Here is a 14,025-nt window from a genome sequence, read left to right on the forward strand (position 1 = left end):
ACAATAAATATATTTTGGGTACATCGCGTCCGGCACGGCCATCAACATGGCAGCTATCACAAGCAGTCGACTGCTAAAGGTAACTATTTGCTTCATTGTCATAAATTCTTACTTTCTATGCTTCAAATAAAACCGTTTATGAATATTCACGTTTTCCAATGATGCATCACTTTGAAAATGTTTGTTATTCATTCCAGAACACGGCATGGTGCGTCTTGAGGCGACACCTCAGTTTGAGTGCTCCACGCTCTGGAACTCAGGTTGGTAGGGTTCGCTTTCTGTCAGCTGTATGACGAAATGACGACAACTTCTATGAGTTTTAATTGTCGTTTTAATTGTCGTTTTACAAATCCACATTGTCTTAGTTTTCTTACATGTGTCTGCATCTAACGGACATGTGTACAGAAAATATGTATTGTAAATGTGCATTTGACCTTGGGTTCACTGTGTGGGACAAATTGCTCCAAACTTCTTACAGTGTCAGTCGAAGAATCCTCTCTTTTGGAGACATCCTTACATCATCCCGAAGATATTTACTTAATTTAATAAACTTTTGTATCAGTAGTAATTATACCATTATGACTTTTCAACGAGAATTATTATAATATGCTTTAGTTGTAACAAATCTTCTGTTTGGATTTTCATAGATGACAGTTCGAGATGCCTTAAACAGTGCAATTGATGAAGAGATAGCCCGTGATGACAAAGTGTTTCTAATGGGAGAAGAAGTTGCACAGTATGATGGAGCATACAAGGTGAATCAACAGATCTTTGCTATCACTGTTGTTTTTAGAGGAAGAGAAGTTATGCTATCCAACGCAGAGGGTCTTCTTGGCAGACCAGTAAATTGCAATATGGCTATAATGTAAACAAAGCTGTGCTTCTGTGTGTACAGTGTTGTTTGGACACCTTTAACTGATTCTATAAAGTGCTTCTGCTTCATGTGCTTTACATCGCACCACTTCCAGCATTTGAAAACATGCTTGCTTATGTGTGCAAAATTGTTTAATATTGTCTATTTGTTACATGGTGTAACATGCTGAAGACTATTTTGCTTTTGTCTATATTGTCATTTATTTGACTGAAAAGCTTACAGATGAAGTAGGTTGTATCTTCATGCAGCTGATAGTTTCTGTCAGTACCTTACCTTCTCATGCAGACTACAACTTGCCTTGATGGCAGAAATGTGAATTTAAGGAGATGACAGTGTTGGCTAATGCAGATTATGACAAAATGGCACTCAACAGTTTTGCAGATGTGCACAACAGTCTGCTTTACAGTCTGGACCTCATTAATGACCTGTGTTATCTGGGCAGTGGGGCAGCCAAGTGGTAAAAACATTCAGTTTTCATGCCGAAGGCCCCAAGTTCTGTTCACCACGGAAGTCAAATTCTGGTGTCACTCCCTTTGATATTGCAAGCATATTGAAATGGCATCATCTGCATGCCCTATACTTGTGTGTTGAGACATCAACACCATGCACTTCCACAGGTTACCCACAGGTTCCCACCACCCACCACTTATTACAAAGGCTTCCCACCTTTTTTTCTTGACTTCAAAACATGTCAAAAATAGTATATTTTTCCTTATCCTGACTCATGATCATTTGCTTATCTCCCAATGGTAGTGGAACACTTGAATCCTTTGTAGTTCCCGAAGCGGACGTAAAAATACACTCACCCACCTCCCTTTTCCTGCGCAAACAGTCATGTGACCAGACTTTACTTGTCACTCTTTCCCTTTTCGCCCAAGCGGATGGTTGGGGGAGCACTGGAGTCCCGTATACGGCAGATATCCTTTATATTTAGATCCTATTTATCAAAATTACGCTGTGTATTGTATTTGGCTATAACTATCATGTATTAATTATATAAAATTTGAAGAAATTATTGGAATTTGTGACACTTTTTTCATCGTACTGTAACTTGTTTACATTTCATGAAATCTTGCATTGTTTGCAGGCACCGGCTATCAGTGGCTGATCCTCACCCCCAATGCCCATCGTGCATTATGCCATGTTCTTCCACCTCACGTTGTACATATTGCAGTGATTTATCAAATTTGCAATTTAATCAATATTTGTCTTATATCTATAGACGTGCCATGGTTCGGGTGAGGAAGTCATCACAAGTCACTGTTGATAAACCTGGAGATCAAGCCGGTAAACCGTAGGTTGTTTGCTACTGCAGAAATACATAGTTCTGGTGCTATGTTGAGTATGCGTTGGAGGGGCAGTCGTCTGTTACGGGTTGAAAAGAGGTCTACTACGCCGGAGTTGATTTTCCCTCTCTCAGAAAAAGACTACTGCTTCATCCACAGCAGAAAAGGGCATCTATAACTAGGTCTACATCGAAATCAACACGACCTAGCAAGTCAACTCATCAGAGGTCATTTAATGAGGAGATCATCCTACCCGCACGAGGCAGACGTGTTTGATGAACCACCGTTACTTCTGCCTGAAGTACCTACTAGATCGGCGATGCAGTCGACCTCCACGACTACTAGATCGTCTCCTGCAACTACAACAGCGGGCCAGCTGTTTGACAACCAACCACCAACTTCTCTCAGCGCAGTGAAGTTGAAGCACACAACACATCAGCGTTACTTAAGCGGCTTCATCAACGCCGAGTCAGTTCCAGTCAACGCAGAGAACCCGATCCAGGCGACTGTATGAGGCAATTTACTACTCAAATGATGGCCATGATGGAGCGGCGTTTTGATGAGGAAGCGAAGGCGCGACAGAACCACTCATCAACTGACAGCGTAAGCAAACCCTCAGACCTACAGCGAACCTAATACGCCTCACAGATCTACATCTGCAGACAACATTGGCGAACGTGTACGTTCGAGAAGGTCATCACAATCGGACGACTCTGTCATCATAGAACAAGATGGAAGGTTCGCGAAGGCTACTAACTCTACAAGAACTTCGTCTGCGAACCCTCAACGTTCGAGAACATAGGAATCCATCCCCAAGAGCCAGCCGTTCCAGATCTAGATCCCACAGCTCTCATACATGAAGGTTCAATGAAGGAAGCGAAGGCAGGGTTCAGCGAGAGACTAGTTCGCGAAGGGATGGATCACAAGACAGAGGTTCGCGAAGGGATGAATCACGACATTCGCGAAAGGAAGGTTCGCACACGGAGGATTCAGCGAAGGCACAGTTCTACGGAACAAGAACTATCTGATGAACATACCGACTATGTCTTCACAGATCTGGAGGTTACAGCTTGGATAGCTAATGGATTGAACTTAGAGTCTCCCTCCAAGGAATTGGATGAAATATACACATATAAGATGTGCAAGGGCGACTTCGACTCGGTGACCATTCCTCCTATTGAGCCAATAATATCGAACCTACAAATATCTTTTGACAAAGCTACTAGATTCCAGAATCAACATCTGCCAGCATTTAATGCGAGGAAATTCCCCTTACATATGAACCCCTTTATGAGAGCCAGACTTAGATGAGAATATAAAACTGGTCAGCGACTCTCGGAACAAGGTTTACAAGGTGGAGGATAAAAAGTTGGCCCAACTTGATACCAGGGCGAGGAGATCCTTCTTCGGATTAGCGAGATCCAGAGCAATCAATGAGGCATTGATTAACAAGTTCCAGAACCCCAGTTTGGAAGAAGGTAGGATGATATTATCTGCTCTGCTCACTCAGAAGAAGGACCAATACTTCATATCGGATCATTTGGCCTCAACGTGTGGTCTAACCTTGTTACGGAGACAGGGTCTACTGGCATCGTGTTCCTGGAGTGACAGATTTACCCAACCGCTACTTAGAGCTCCTTGGTAGCGCCTACCATCTTCGGAGGTGAGATAGATGAAGCAGCTAAGGAAGCTACTCACGACTCAAGGGAAGTTATGATGATCAAGTCTATAGATACTCTAGCCAACATCATTAGTCATACTTCTCAGAAGTACAACAGAAAGTCGAAATATTTCGGTATCCAGAAGGCTAAGGAGAAGAAATACTCCAGCTTCAGAGGCTGGAAAAGCTCTTTTTGTCAGCCCAACCGAAACTACAGAGGCAACTCAGGTACAGGGACGTACTCCCAGAGGAGGTTTCAGAGGGGCTAGATGTTGAAATTGGGGTTGGGAACGACTGGATGCTTCCACCCCAGCCGTTCCAGTACAACCATCGACAGTGGGTGGGCGTCTACAAAGGTACTGGGAAAATTGGGGTTTACTGGAGGACTGTGTCTCACAAGTACTGCGAGAAGGGTACAGAGTGCAGCTCAAGGCCACACCACTGTTAACCCTCAGACCTGATGGTCTTCAACTATGCAGGCGAGCAAGCAGACAAGCTACAAGAAGCCATCAACTCGCTTCTAACCAAGAATGCGGTAGAAAGAATAGATAAACATCATCTCAGGCTTCTACTCCCCAATTTTCCTAGTACCCAAGAAGAATTCCAAAGAATATTCAGGTTGATTTACAACATGTGGAAATTCAACCAAGACTATCTACTCAAACCGAAAGGTTCAGAATGATCCACCTACCTCAACTCAGACTACTAATTCGTCCAGCAGACTATATGCAGTGTATGAAATAAGGCCTGTCCGACCAGCCCGAGGCGGGCTAGATTTCTGATGGACAGTCTAGATTTACAGCTAGCCAGCCCAATGGTCTGGTAAAACTTTTAGATGTTCCATACATATCTTGGTGTCTGGTCTGGTTAAATCCATTTTGGGCTGATAACATTTTTAAGTTACCAGCCCTGATGTCTGGTTGGGTTTTGGCTTATTTCATACACTGCTATATGGCCAGCATAGACCTCCAGGATGCATATCTACACATCCCCATACATCCGGAATCAAGGAAATATCTACGATTCCTATTCAGAGGTCAGCACTTCCAATGGAAATTCCAACCGTTTGGAATATAAAATTGGCTCCGGGGTTATTTACACGAATAACCAAGCCCATAGTCGCCTACCTACATCATCGAGGTCTACACAATGCTTTTACCTGGACGATGGCATACATGTTTATCAAAGTGCCAATCTACTCAGACAGCAGCTGAACTTCTCAATCAAAATGCTCACGCCAAATAGGATGGCTAGTGAACCTGATGCAGTTGGAGTTGGAACCAAAACAAGATCTGCAATTCCTGGGGATAAGATTCATCACAACACAGAATCGAATTGCGACCCCAGAAGATCGTTGGGTCAAGATACAAGCCATGATTCCTCAAGCAGTCATCTCTCCGTTAACACTTAACATGGCAATGTCTACTCGGTTTACTAGGTGGACTCACAGGTCGAATGTCTGCGGAGGGAGCTATTTACAAGAGCAGGCCTTCGACACACATCTTTACGTAGATGCATCGCTACAGGGATGGGGTGCGCATCTCAACAACCAAGTAGCATCAGGGAAGTGGTCAGAAACAGCATTTTCACATCAATCTGATGAAAGCTGTGATCAACGCCTTAGAACTATGGTCGAGCTCGCTGATCAACAGAATGTTGATGGTCCACACGGACAACTCAACAGTGGCATTCTCCATAAATCGGCAAGGTTCAACAAGATCGCCAAGCCTACTTCAGCTCACATTCCAGTTGTTCAACATCACGGAGGATGCACACATCTGGATAAAGGCGTGTCACATACCAGGAGCCAATAACGTACTAGCAGACGTTTTTTCCCGACCACTTCGCCCGTCACCCACGGAATGGATGCTCCATCCAGAAGCATTTCGGCTCATCATAAGGGAAATAGGATCCCCATGCATAGACGTGTTCGACACGAGGTTCAACAAACACCTACCGACGTTTGTTTCACCAGTACCAGATGCACTGAGCATATCAGGGGAAGGACTAAACGCTTACGCGTTTCCACCTCCGAGCTTACTACCGAAAGTACTGTTGAAGATCAAACAGACACAGGCGCTACATCTGACTTTGGTCGCGCCTTATTGGCCAGTGAGAGTCTGGTTCCTAGATCTAATAGAAGAACTCGGAAGTCCAACCCTCAATCTACCAGAATGGCCGAAACTACTCACACATCCGCACACCAAACAAGTCCACAGGAAACAAACATTGTTCCAGCTACATGTGTGGACCGTATCAAAACTTGTCTAAAGAAAAGAGGGTACTCTGCCAGAGCAGCGAAAGCAGTAACCTTAGCGTTACGCAGATCTACTCGCAATTTGTATGACGACAAATGGCAGAAGTTTGAACAGTATGCAAGGCGGAAAGGCTTCACAGCTATGAAAGCTTCTCATCCTCAAGTGGCGGAATATCTATGTCACCTTAGATACACTAGACATCTGAAAGGTTCGACACTATCTACATATCTGGCAGCCATTAGTACAGTCGTCACTATGAAGTCAGGCATCAAGTTGACGAAAGTACCTGAATTACTTGCTCTGCTACGCTCTTTTAAACTGGAAGACCAGCAAAATAAATTCAGAGCACCCGCTTGGGATCTGAACGTAATTCTACGACATCTCATGAGTGATGCCTACGAACCTCTAGAACAGACAACCTTCGAGCTACTCATACAAAACATCTGTTTCTACTTGCCCTAGCCACGGCAGCTCGAATGTCAGAGGTACATGCGCTGGATTTTTGACGAACTAGATTCGACACGGGGCACCGTGCTGCAGTACATCTAGGACTTAGATGGGACTTTATTGCAAAGAATTAACTACCTGGTCAACCAGATAGACAGTTCCATGTACCAGCGCTATCTACGATCCTCGGTCCAGAGGACACCAAGGACTAATCCTTGTGTCCTGTCAGAGCTTTGAAAATATATCTTCAAAAGACTAAAACAAGGAGAAGAAAATTCAAGAGCATTTCATCCCCTTGTCGACGGAGACATCAGCAGAAGTCTCAAGAAGGACAATATCGTTCTGGATGAGAGCCGTCCTATTGAGAGCCTATAAAGCAGCAGGACTAGAACCTCCGAGAGCTTCCAACCCACATGAAGTCAGAGCACTGGCGTCAACACTCGCTCTGCATGAAAATTGCTCAATATCATCAATTATGGAGTGCTGCTTTTGGAAGTCGGATACGGTGTTTGCCAACCACTACCTCCGAGACATAGCCACCGAAGACGTCTCCGGCATTCACCAGTTTCGGCCTCGTGTTGTAGCACAACAACTAGCTGTTCCACAAAGGCGCTGAGTTGGAAATCTCACCCTTTATCACGTTGACTTGTTGATAACATTTACTACGGAAATGTTCTAGTTTGAAAGTCCATGCGCGCAGTCTAGACTAGGCTAGCATCAGTGATTAAGACTCTGTACGGGTAAAGATACGTTAAGGGGTTGCAACTCATTTATGATAACGATCTTATCATAATCTATGGGTAGTCATAGACAACTAGTAAAATGAAGATACTAGTATATCTTAATCCACATGAATCTAGAAGATTCACTTGTCTAAGAGGGAAGTAAGAAAAGATTGAAGAAATTATTGGAATTTGTGACACTTTTTCATCGTGCACTGTAACTTGTTTACATTTCATGAAATCTTGCATTGTTTGCAGGCACCGGCTATCAGTGGCTGATCCTCACCCCCAATGCCCATCGTGCATTATGCCATGTTCTTCCACCTCACGTTGTACATATTGCAGTGATTTATCAAATTTGCAATTTAATCAATATTTGTCTTATATCTATAGACGTGCCATGGTTCGGGTGAGGAAGTCATCACAAGTCACTGTTGATAAACCTGGAGATCAAGCCGGTAAACCGTAGGTTGTTTGCTACTGCAGAAATACATAGTTCTGGTGCTATATTGAGTACGTTGCAGGGGCAGTCGTCTGTTACGGGGTTGAAAAAGAGGTCTACTACGCCGGAGTTGACGCCCTCTCAGAAAAAGACTACTGCTTCATCCACAACGCAGAAAAGGGCATCTATAACTAGGTCTACATCGAAATCAACACGACCTAGCAAGTCAACTCATCAGAGGTCGTTTAATGAGGAGATCATCCTACCGCACGAGGCAGACGTGTTTGATGAACCACCGTTACTTCTGCCTGAAGTACCTACTAGATCGGCGATGCAGTCGACCTCCACGACTACTAGATCGTCTCCTGCAACTACAACAGCGGGCCAGCTGTTTGACAAGCAACCACCAACTTCTCAACGCAGTGAAGTTGAAGCACACAACACATCAGCGTTCGGGAACGCTTCATCAACGCCGAGTCAGTTCCAGTCAACGCAGAACTTCGATCTAGGCGACTTTATGAGGCAATTTACTACTCAAATGATGGCCATGATGGAACGATGTTTTGATGAGGAAGCGAAGGCACGACAGAACCACTCATCAACTGACAACGTTCGCAAACCCTCAGACCTACACGAACCTAATACGCTTCACAGATCTACATCTGCAGACATCGTTGGTGAACTTGTACGTTCGAGAAGCTCATCACAATCGGACGACTCTGTCATCATAGAACAAGATGGAAGGTTCGTGAAGGCTACTAACTCTACGAGAACTTCGTCTGCGAACCCTCAACGGTCGAGAACGCCTAGGAATCCATGCCCAAGAGCCAGCCGTTCCAGATCTAGATCCCACAGCTCTCACACATGAAGAGAAGGTTCGCGAAGGCAGGGTTCGTGAGAGACTAGTTCGCGAAGGGATGGATCACAAGACAGAGGTTCGTGAAGGGATGAATCACGACATTCGCGAAAGGAAGGTTCGCACACGGAGGATTCGCGAAGGCACAGTTCTACGGAACAAGAACTATCTGATGAACATACCGACTACGTCTTCTCAGATACGGAGGTTACAGCTTGGATAGCTAATGGATTGAACTTAGAGTCTCCCTCCAAGGAATTGGATGAAATATACACATATAAGATGTGCAAGGACGACTTCGACTCTGTGACCATTGCTCCTATGGAGTCAATATCCAAGGTGCCTTCGAACCTACAAATATCTTTTGAAAAAGCTACTAGATTCCAGAATCAACATCTGCCAGCATTTAATGCGAGGAAATTCCCTTTACATCACAAGGACCCCTTTATGAGAGCGCCAGACTTAGATGAGAATATAAAACTGGTAAACGATTCTCGGAACAAGGTTTACAAGGTGGAGGATAAAAAGTTTGCCCAACTTGATACCAGGACGAGGAGATCCTTCTTCGGATTAGCGAGATCCAGAGCAATCAATGAGGCATTGATTAACAAGTTCCAGAACCCCAGTTCGGAAGAAGATAGGATGATATTATCTGCTCTGCTTACTCAGAAGAAGGACCAATACTTCATATCGGATCATTTGGCCTCAACGTCGGCGGGTCTCACCTTGTTACGGAGATAGGGTCTACTGGCATCGTGTTCCTGGAGTGACAGATTTACCCAACCGCTACTTAGAGCTCCTTGGGCGGCGCCTACAGACTTCGGAGGTGAGATAGATGAAGCAGCTAAGGAAGCTACTCACGACTCAAGGGAAGTCATGATGATCAAGTCTATAGATACTCTAGCCAACGTCATTCGTCATACTTCTCAGAAGTACAACAGGAAGTCGAAATATTTCGGTATCCAGAAGGCTAAGGAGAAAAAATACTCCAGCTTCAGAGGCTGGAAAAGCTCTTTTTGTCACCCATCCGGAAACTACAGAGGAAACTCAGGTAGAGGACGTACTCCCGGAGGTTTCAGAGGGGCTAGATGTTGAAATTGGGGTTCGGAACGACTGGATGCTTCCACCCCCAGCCGTTCCAGTACAACCATCGACAGTGGGTGGACGTCTACAAAGGTACTGGGAAAATTGGGGTTTACTGGAGGACTGCGTCTCACAAGTACTGCGAGAAGGGTACAGATTGCAGCTCAAGGCCACACCACCGTTAACCCTCAGACTGATGGTCTTCAACTATGCAGACGAGCAAGCAGACAAGCTACAAGAAGCCATCAACTCGCTTCTAACCAAGAATGCGGTAGAAAGAATAGATCAACATCATCTCACGCCAGGCTTCTACTCCCCAATTTTCCTAGTACCCAAGAAGAATTCCAAAGAATATTCAGGTTGATTTACAACATGCGGAAATTCAACCAAGACTATCTACTCAAACCGGAAAGGTTCAGAATGATCCACCTACCTAAACTCAGACTACTAATTCGTCCAGCAGACTATATGCAGTGTATGAAATAAGGCCCGTCCAACAGCCCGAGACGGGCTAGATTTCTGATGGACGGTCTAGATTTACAGCTAGCCAGCCCGATGGTCTGGTAAAACTTTTAGATGTTCCATACATATCTTGGTGTCTGGTCTGATTAAATCCATTTTGGGCTGATAACATTTTTAAGTTACCAGCCCTGATGTCTGGTTGGGTTTTTGGCTTATTTCATACACTGCTATATGGCCAGCATAGACCTCCAGGATGCATATCTACACATCCCCATACATCCGGAATCAAGGAAATGTCTACGATTCCTATTCAGCGGTCAGCACTTCCAATGGAAATTCCTATCGTTTGGAATATCGTCGGCTCCGGGGTTATTCACACGAATAACCAAGCCCATAGTCGCCTACCTACATTGTCGAGGTCTACACAATGCTTTTTACCTGGACGACGGCATACAGGTTTATCAAAGTGCCAATCTACTCAGACAGCAGCTGAACTTATAATCAAGTTGCTCACGCAACTAGGATGGCTAGTGAACCTGATGCAGTCAGAGTTGGAACCAAAACAAGATCTGCAATTCCTGGGGATAAGATTCATCACAACACAGAATCGAATTGTGACCCCAGAAGATCTTTGGGTCAAGATACAAGCCATGATTCTTCAAGCAGTCATCTCTCCGTTAACACTACGAACATGGCAATGTCTACTCGGTCTACTAACCTCAGCGCAAGACTTGACTCGCACAGGAAGGTTACAACTACGGCCATTGCAACTATTCCTGGCAAAACATCTGGACAGCGTCGACCCTATCTTGCTACCAGGAAATCTCAAAGTGTACCTACTGTGGACTGACAGGTTGAATGTCTGCGGAGGGACCTATTTATAAGAGCTGGTCTTCGACACACATCTTTATGCAGATGCATCGCTACAGGGATGGGGTGCACATCTCAACAACTAAGTTGCATCAGGGAAGTGGTCAAAAGCAGAACAGCATCTTCACATCAATCTGCTGGAAATGAAAGCTGTGATCAACACCGTACAACTATGGTTGAGTTCGCTGAGCAACAGAATGCTGATGATCCACACGGACAACTCTACGGTGGCATTCTCCATAAATCAACAAGGATCAACAAGATTGCCAAGCCTACTGCAGCTCACATTCCAGTTGTTCAACATCACAGAGGAGGCAAACATCTGGATAAAGGCGTGTCACAGACCGGGAGCCAAGAACGTACTAGCAGACGCTCTTTCCCGACCACTTCATCCGTCACCCACGGAATGGATGCTCCATCCAGAAGCGTTCCGGCTCATTATAAGGGAAATAGGATCCCCATGCATAGACCTGTTCGCCACGAGGTTCAACAAACAACTACAGACGTTTGTTTGACCAGTATCAGATCCCCAAGCCTGGGCAACAGATGCACTGAGCATATCATGGGAAGGACTAAACGCTTATGAGTTTCCACCTCCGATCTTACTACCGAAAGTACTGTTGAAGATCAAGCAGACACAAGCGCTTCAACTGACTTTGGTCGCGCCCTATTGGCCAGCGAGAGTCTGGTTCCTAGACCTAATAGAAGATCTCGTAAGTCCAACCCTCAAACTACCAGAATGGCCGAACCTACTCAGACATCCATACACCAAGCAAGTCCACAGGAACCCAACAGTGTTCCAGCTACACGTGTGGACCGTATCAAAACCTGTCTGAAGAAAAGAGGATACTCCACCAGAGCAGCGAAAGCAGTAACCTTAGCATTACGCAGATCTACTCGCAATTTGTATGACGACAAATGGCAGAAATTTGAACAATATGCAAGGCGGAAGGGCTTCACAGCTATGAAAGCTTCTCATCCTCAAGTGGCGGAATATCTATGTCACCTTAGATATACAAGACATCTGAAAGGTTCGACATTATCCACATATCTGGCAGCCATCAGCACAGTCGTCACTATGAAGTGAGGCATCAAATTGACGAAAGTACCAGAATTACTAGCTCTGCTGCGATCTTTTAAACTGGAGGACCAGCAAAAGAAATTCAGAGCTTCAGCCTGGGATCTGAATGTAATTCTACGTCATCTCATGCTCTAGAACTGACTACCTTCGAGCTACTCACACAGAAAACTCGCCACGGCAGCTCGTATGTCTGAGATACATGCGCTGGACTTTGGACATCTAGGACTTAGATTGGATGGGACTTTATTGCAAAGAATCAACTACCTGGTCAACCAGATAGACAGTTCCATGAGCCAGCGCTATCTACGATCCTCGGACCAGAGGACACCCAGGACTTATCCTTGTGTCCTGTCAGAGCTTTGAAAATATATCTTCAAAAGACTAAAACAAGGAGAAGAAAATTCAAGCGCCTATCCATCCCCTTGTCGACGGAGACATCAGTGGAGGTCTCAAGAATGACAATATCGTTTTGGATGAGAGCTGTTATACTAAGAGCCTACAAAGCAGCAGGATTAGAACCTCCAAGAGCTTCCACCCCACACGAAGTCAGCACTGGCGTCAACACTTGCTCTGCATGGAAATTGCTCTATATCATCAATTATGGAGGGCTGCTTCTGGAAGTCAGATACGGTGTTTGCCAACCACTACCTCCGAGACATAGCCACTGAAGACGTCTCTGGCATTCACTAGTTAGGGCCTCTTGTTGTAGCACAACAACTAATGGTTCCTCAAAGGCGCTGAGTTGAAATCTCACCCTTTATCACGTTGACTTGTTGATAACTTTTACTATGGAAAAAGTTCTAGTTTGAAAGTCCATGCGCACAGTCTAGACTAGGCTAGCATGAGTGATTAAGACTCTGTACGGGTAAAGATCTTACCTGTACGTAAAGGGGTCGCAACTCATTTATGATAAAGATCTTATCATAATCTATGGGTTGTTATAGATAACTAGTAAAAAGAAGATACTAGTATATCTTAAGCCACATGAATCTAGAAGATTCACTTGTCTGAGAGAGAAGTAAGACAAGATTGTGGTCCCCGAGTTATAACGGAAGTTGGAAGAATAGGATCTAGGAAATGCCGTTATATACAGCGTATCTATGGACAGCTGTTGAATCCAGGAAGTGGCTTGACCCACCACCAATCCGTAGGATTCTATAAGCAAAAGATCATGAGTCAGGATAAGGAAAAATATGTAATTTTTAAGTAAAATTGATATTTTATACTTATCCTGACTCATGAGGAGAAGCCCTCCCAACCTCCCGCTGGAAACACTTCGGATTTCACAGTAGATCCAGGTGCATGGGCAGAAAAATCAGGAGAGAGTGACAAGTAAGGCTGGTCACATGACTGTTTGCGCGGGAAAAGGGAGGTAACTCGTTGGTGAGTGTATTTTTATGTTCGCCGGGAACTACAAAGGGATTCAAGTGTTCCACTACCATTCGCAAGGAAAAGGGAGATAAGCAAAGATCATGAGTCAGGATAAGTATAAAATATCAATTTTACTTTAAAAATTACATATTTCTTTTGGACTGCTCATATCCATGCCGGTTTAGACAGTGTTGATTACAGTCAAAATTGCTTGTTGGGACGGGAAAGTCTTGCCGGAATACAGAATAGACAGGTTCCAGATTAGACAATGTTTTAATGCTCCTTACATCGTTGTAAAATGGCGGGACCAAAATTTTATGCCGGTTTTGACAGTGTGCCGGATTAGACAGGTGCCGGTGTTGGCAGGTTTCACTGTATATCATCTATAAACTTGTTATACAGAGAAAATACCCATAGAAATTAGTCCTTTTTTCTATACAATACAGTAGTTAACATCCTTCATTTATGAATGGAGTTCATCGGCTTGAAAGTCACATGAGCTTTATGCAAGGCCTGGTTTTCTGTCATTTGTTGTCAGTTTATTCAAATTAAATTGAATAGAGATCGGTGAACAAGCTGTAAGCTTATATGAACACCTCTCCCTTACAAAAAC

At 44.4% G+C, this 14,025-nt stretch overlaps 1 protein-coding gene across 1 annotated transcript in view; it reads left to right on the top strand.

Annotated features, from left to right (window-relative positions):
* Positions 1–14,025, top strand: part of LOC124276575 (pyruvate dehydrogenase E1 component subunit beta, mitochondrial-like) — a 31,866-nt gene continuing 17,841 nt past the window's right edge. Inside the window, exons 1-3 of the mRNA XM_046712223.1 lie at positions 1–79; positions 198–260; positions 648–755. Coding sequence (XP_046568179.1) covers positions 47–79; positions 198–260; positions 648–755 — 204 coding nt within the window. The 5' untranslated portion in view covers positions 1–46. The remainder of the gene's footprint in view (positions 80–197; positions 261–647; positions 756–14,025) is intronic.

Source organism: Haliotis rubra, unplaced genomic scaffold, assembly GCF_003918875.1.
Source record: "Haliotis rubra isolate DU_JTF1 unplaced genomic scaffold, ASM391887v1 Scf21, whole genome shotgun sequence".
In the NCBI taxonomy this organism is placed as follows: domain Eukaryota; kingdom Metazoa; phylum Mollusca; class Gastropoda; order Lepetellida; family Haliotidae; genus Haliotis; species Haliotis rubra.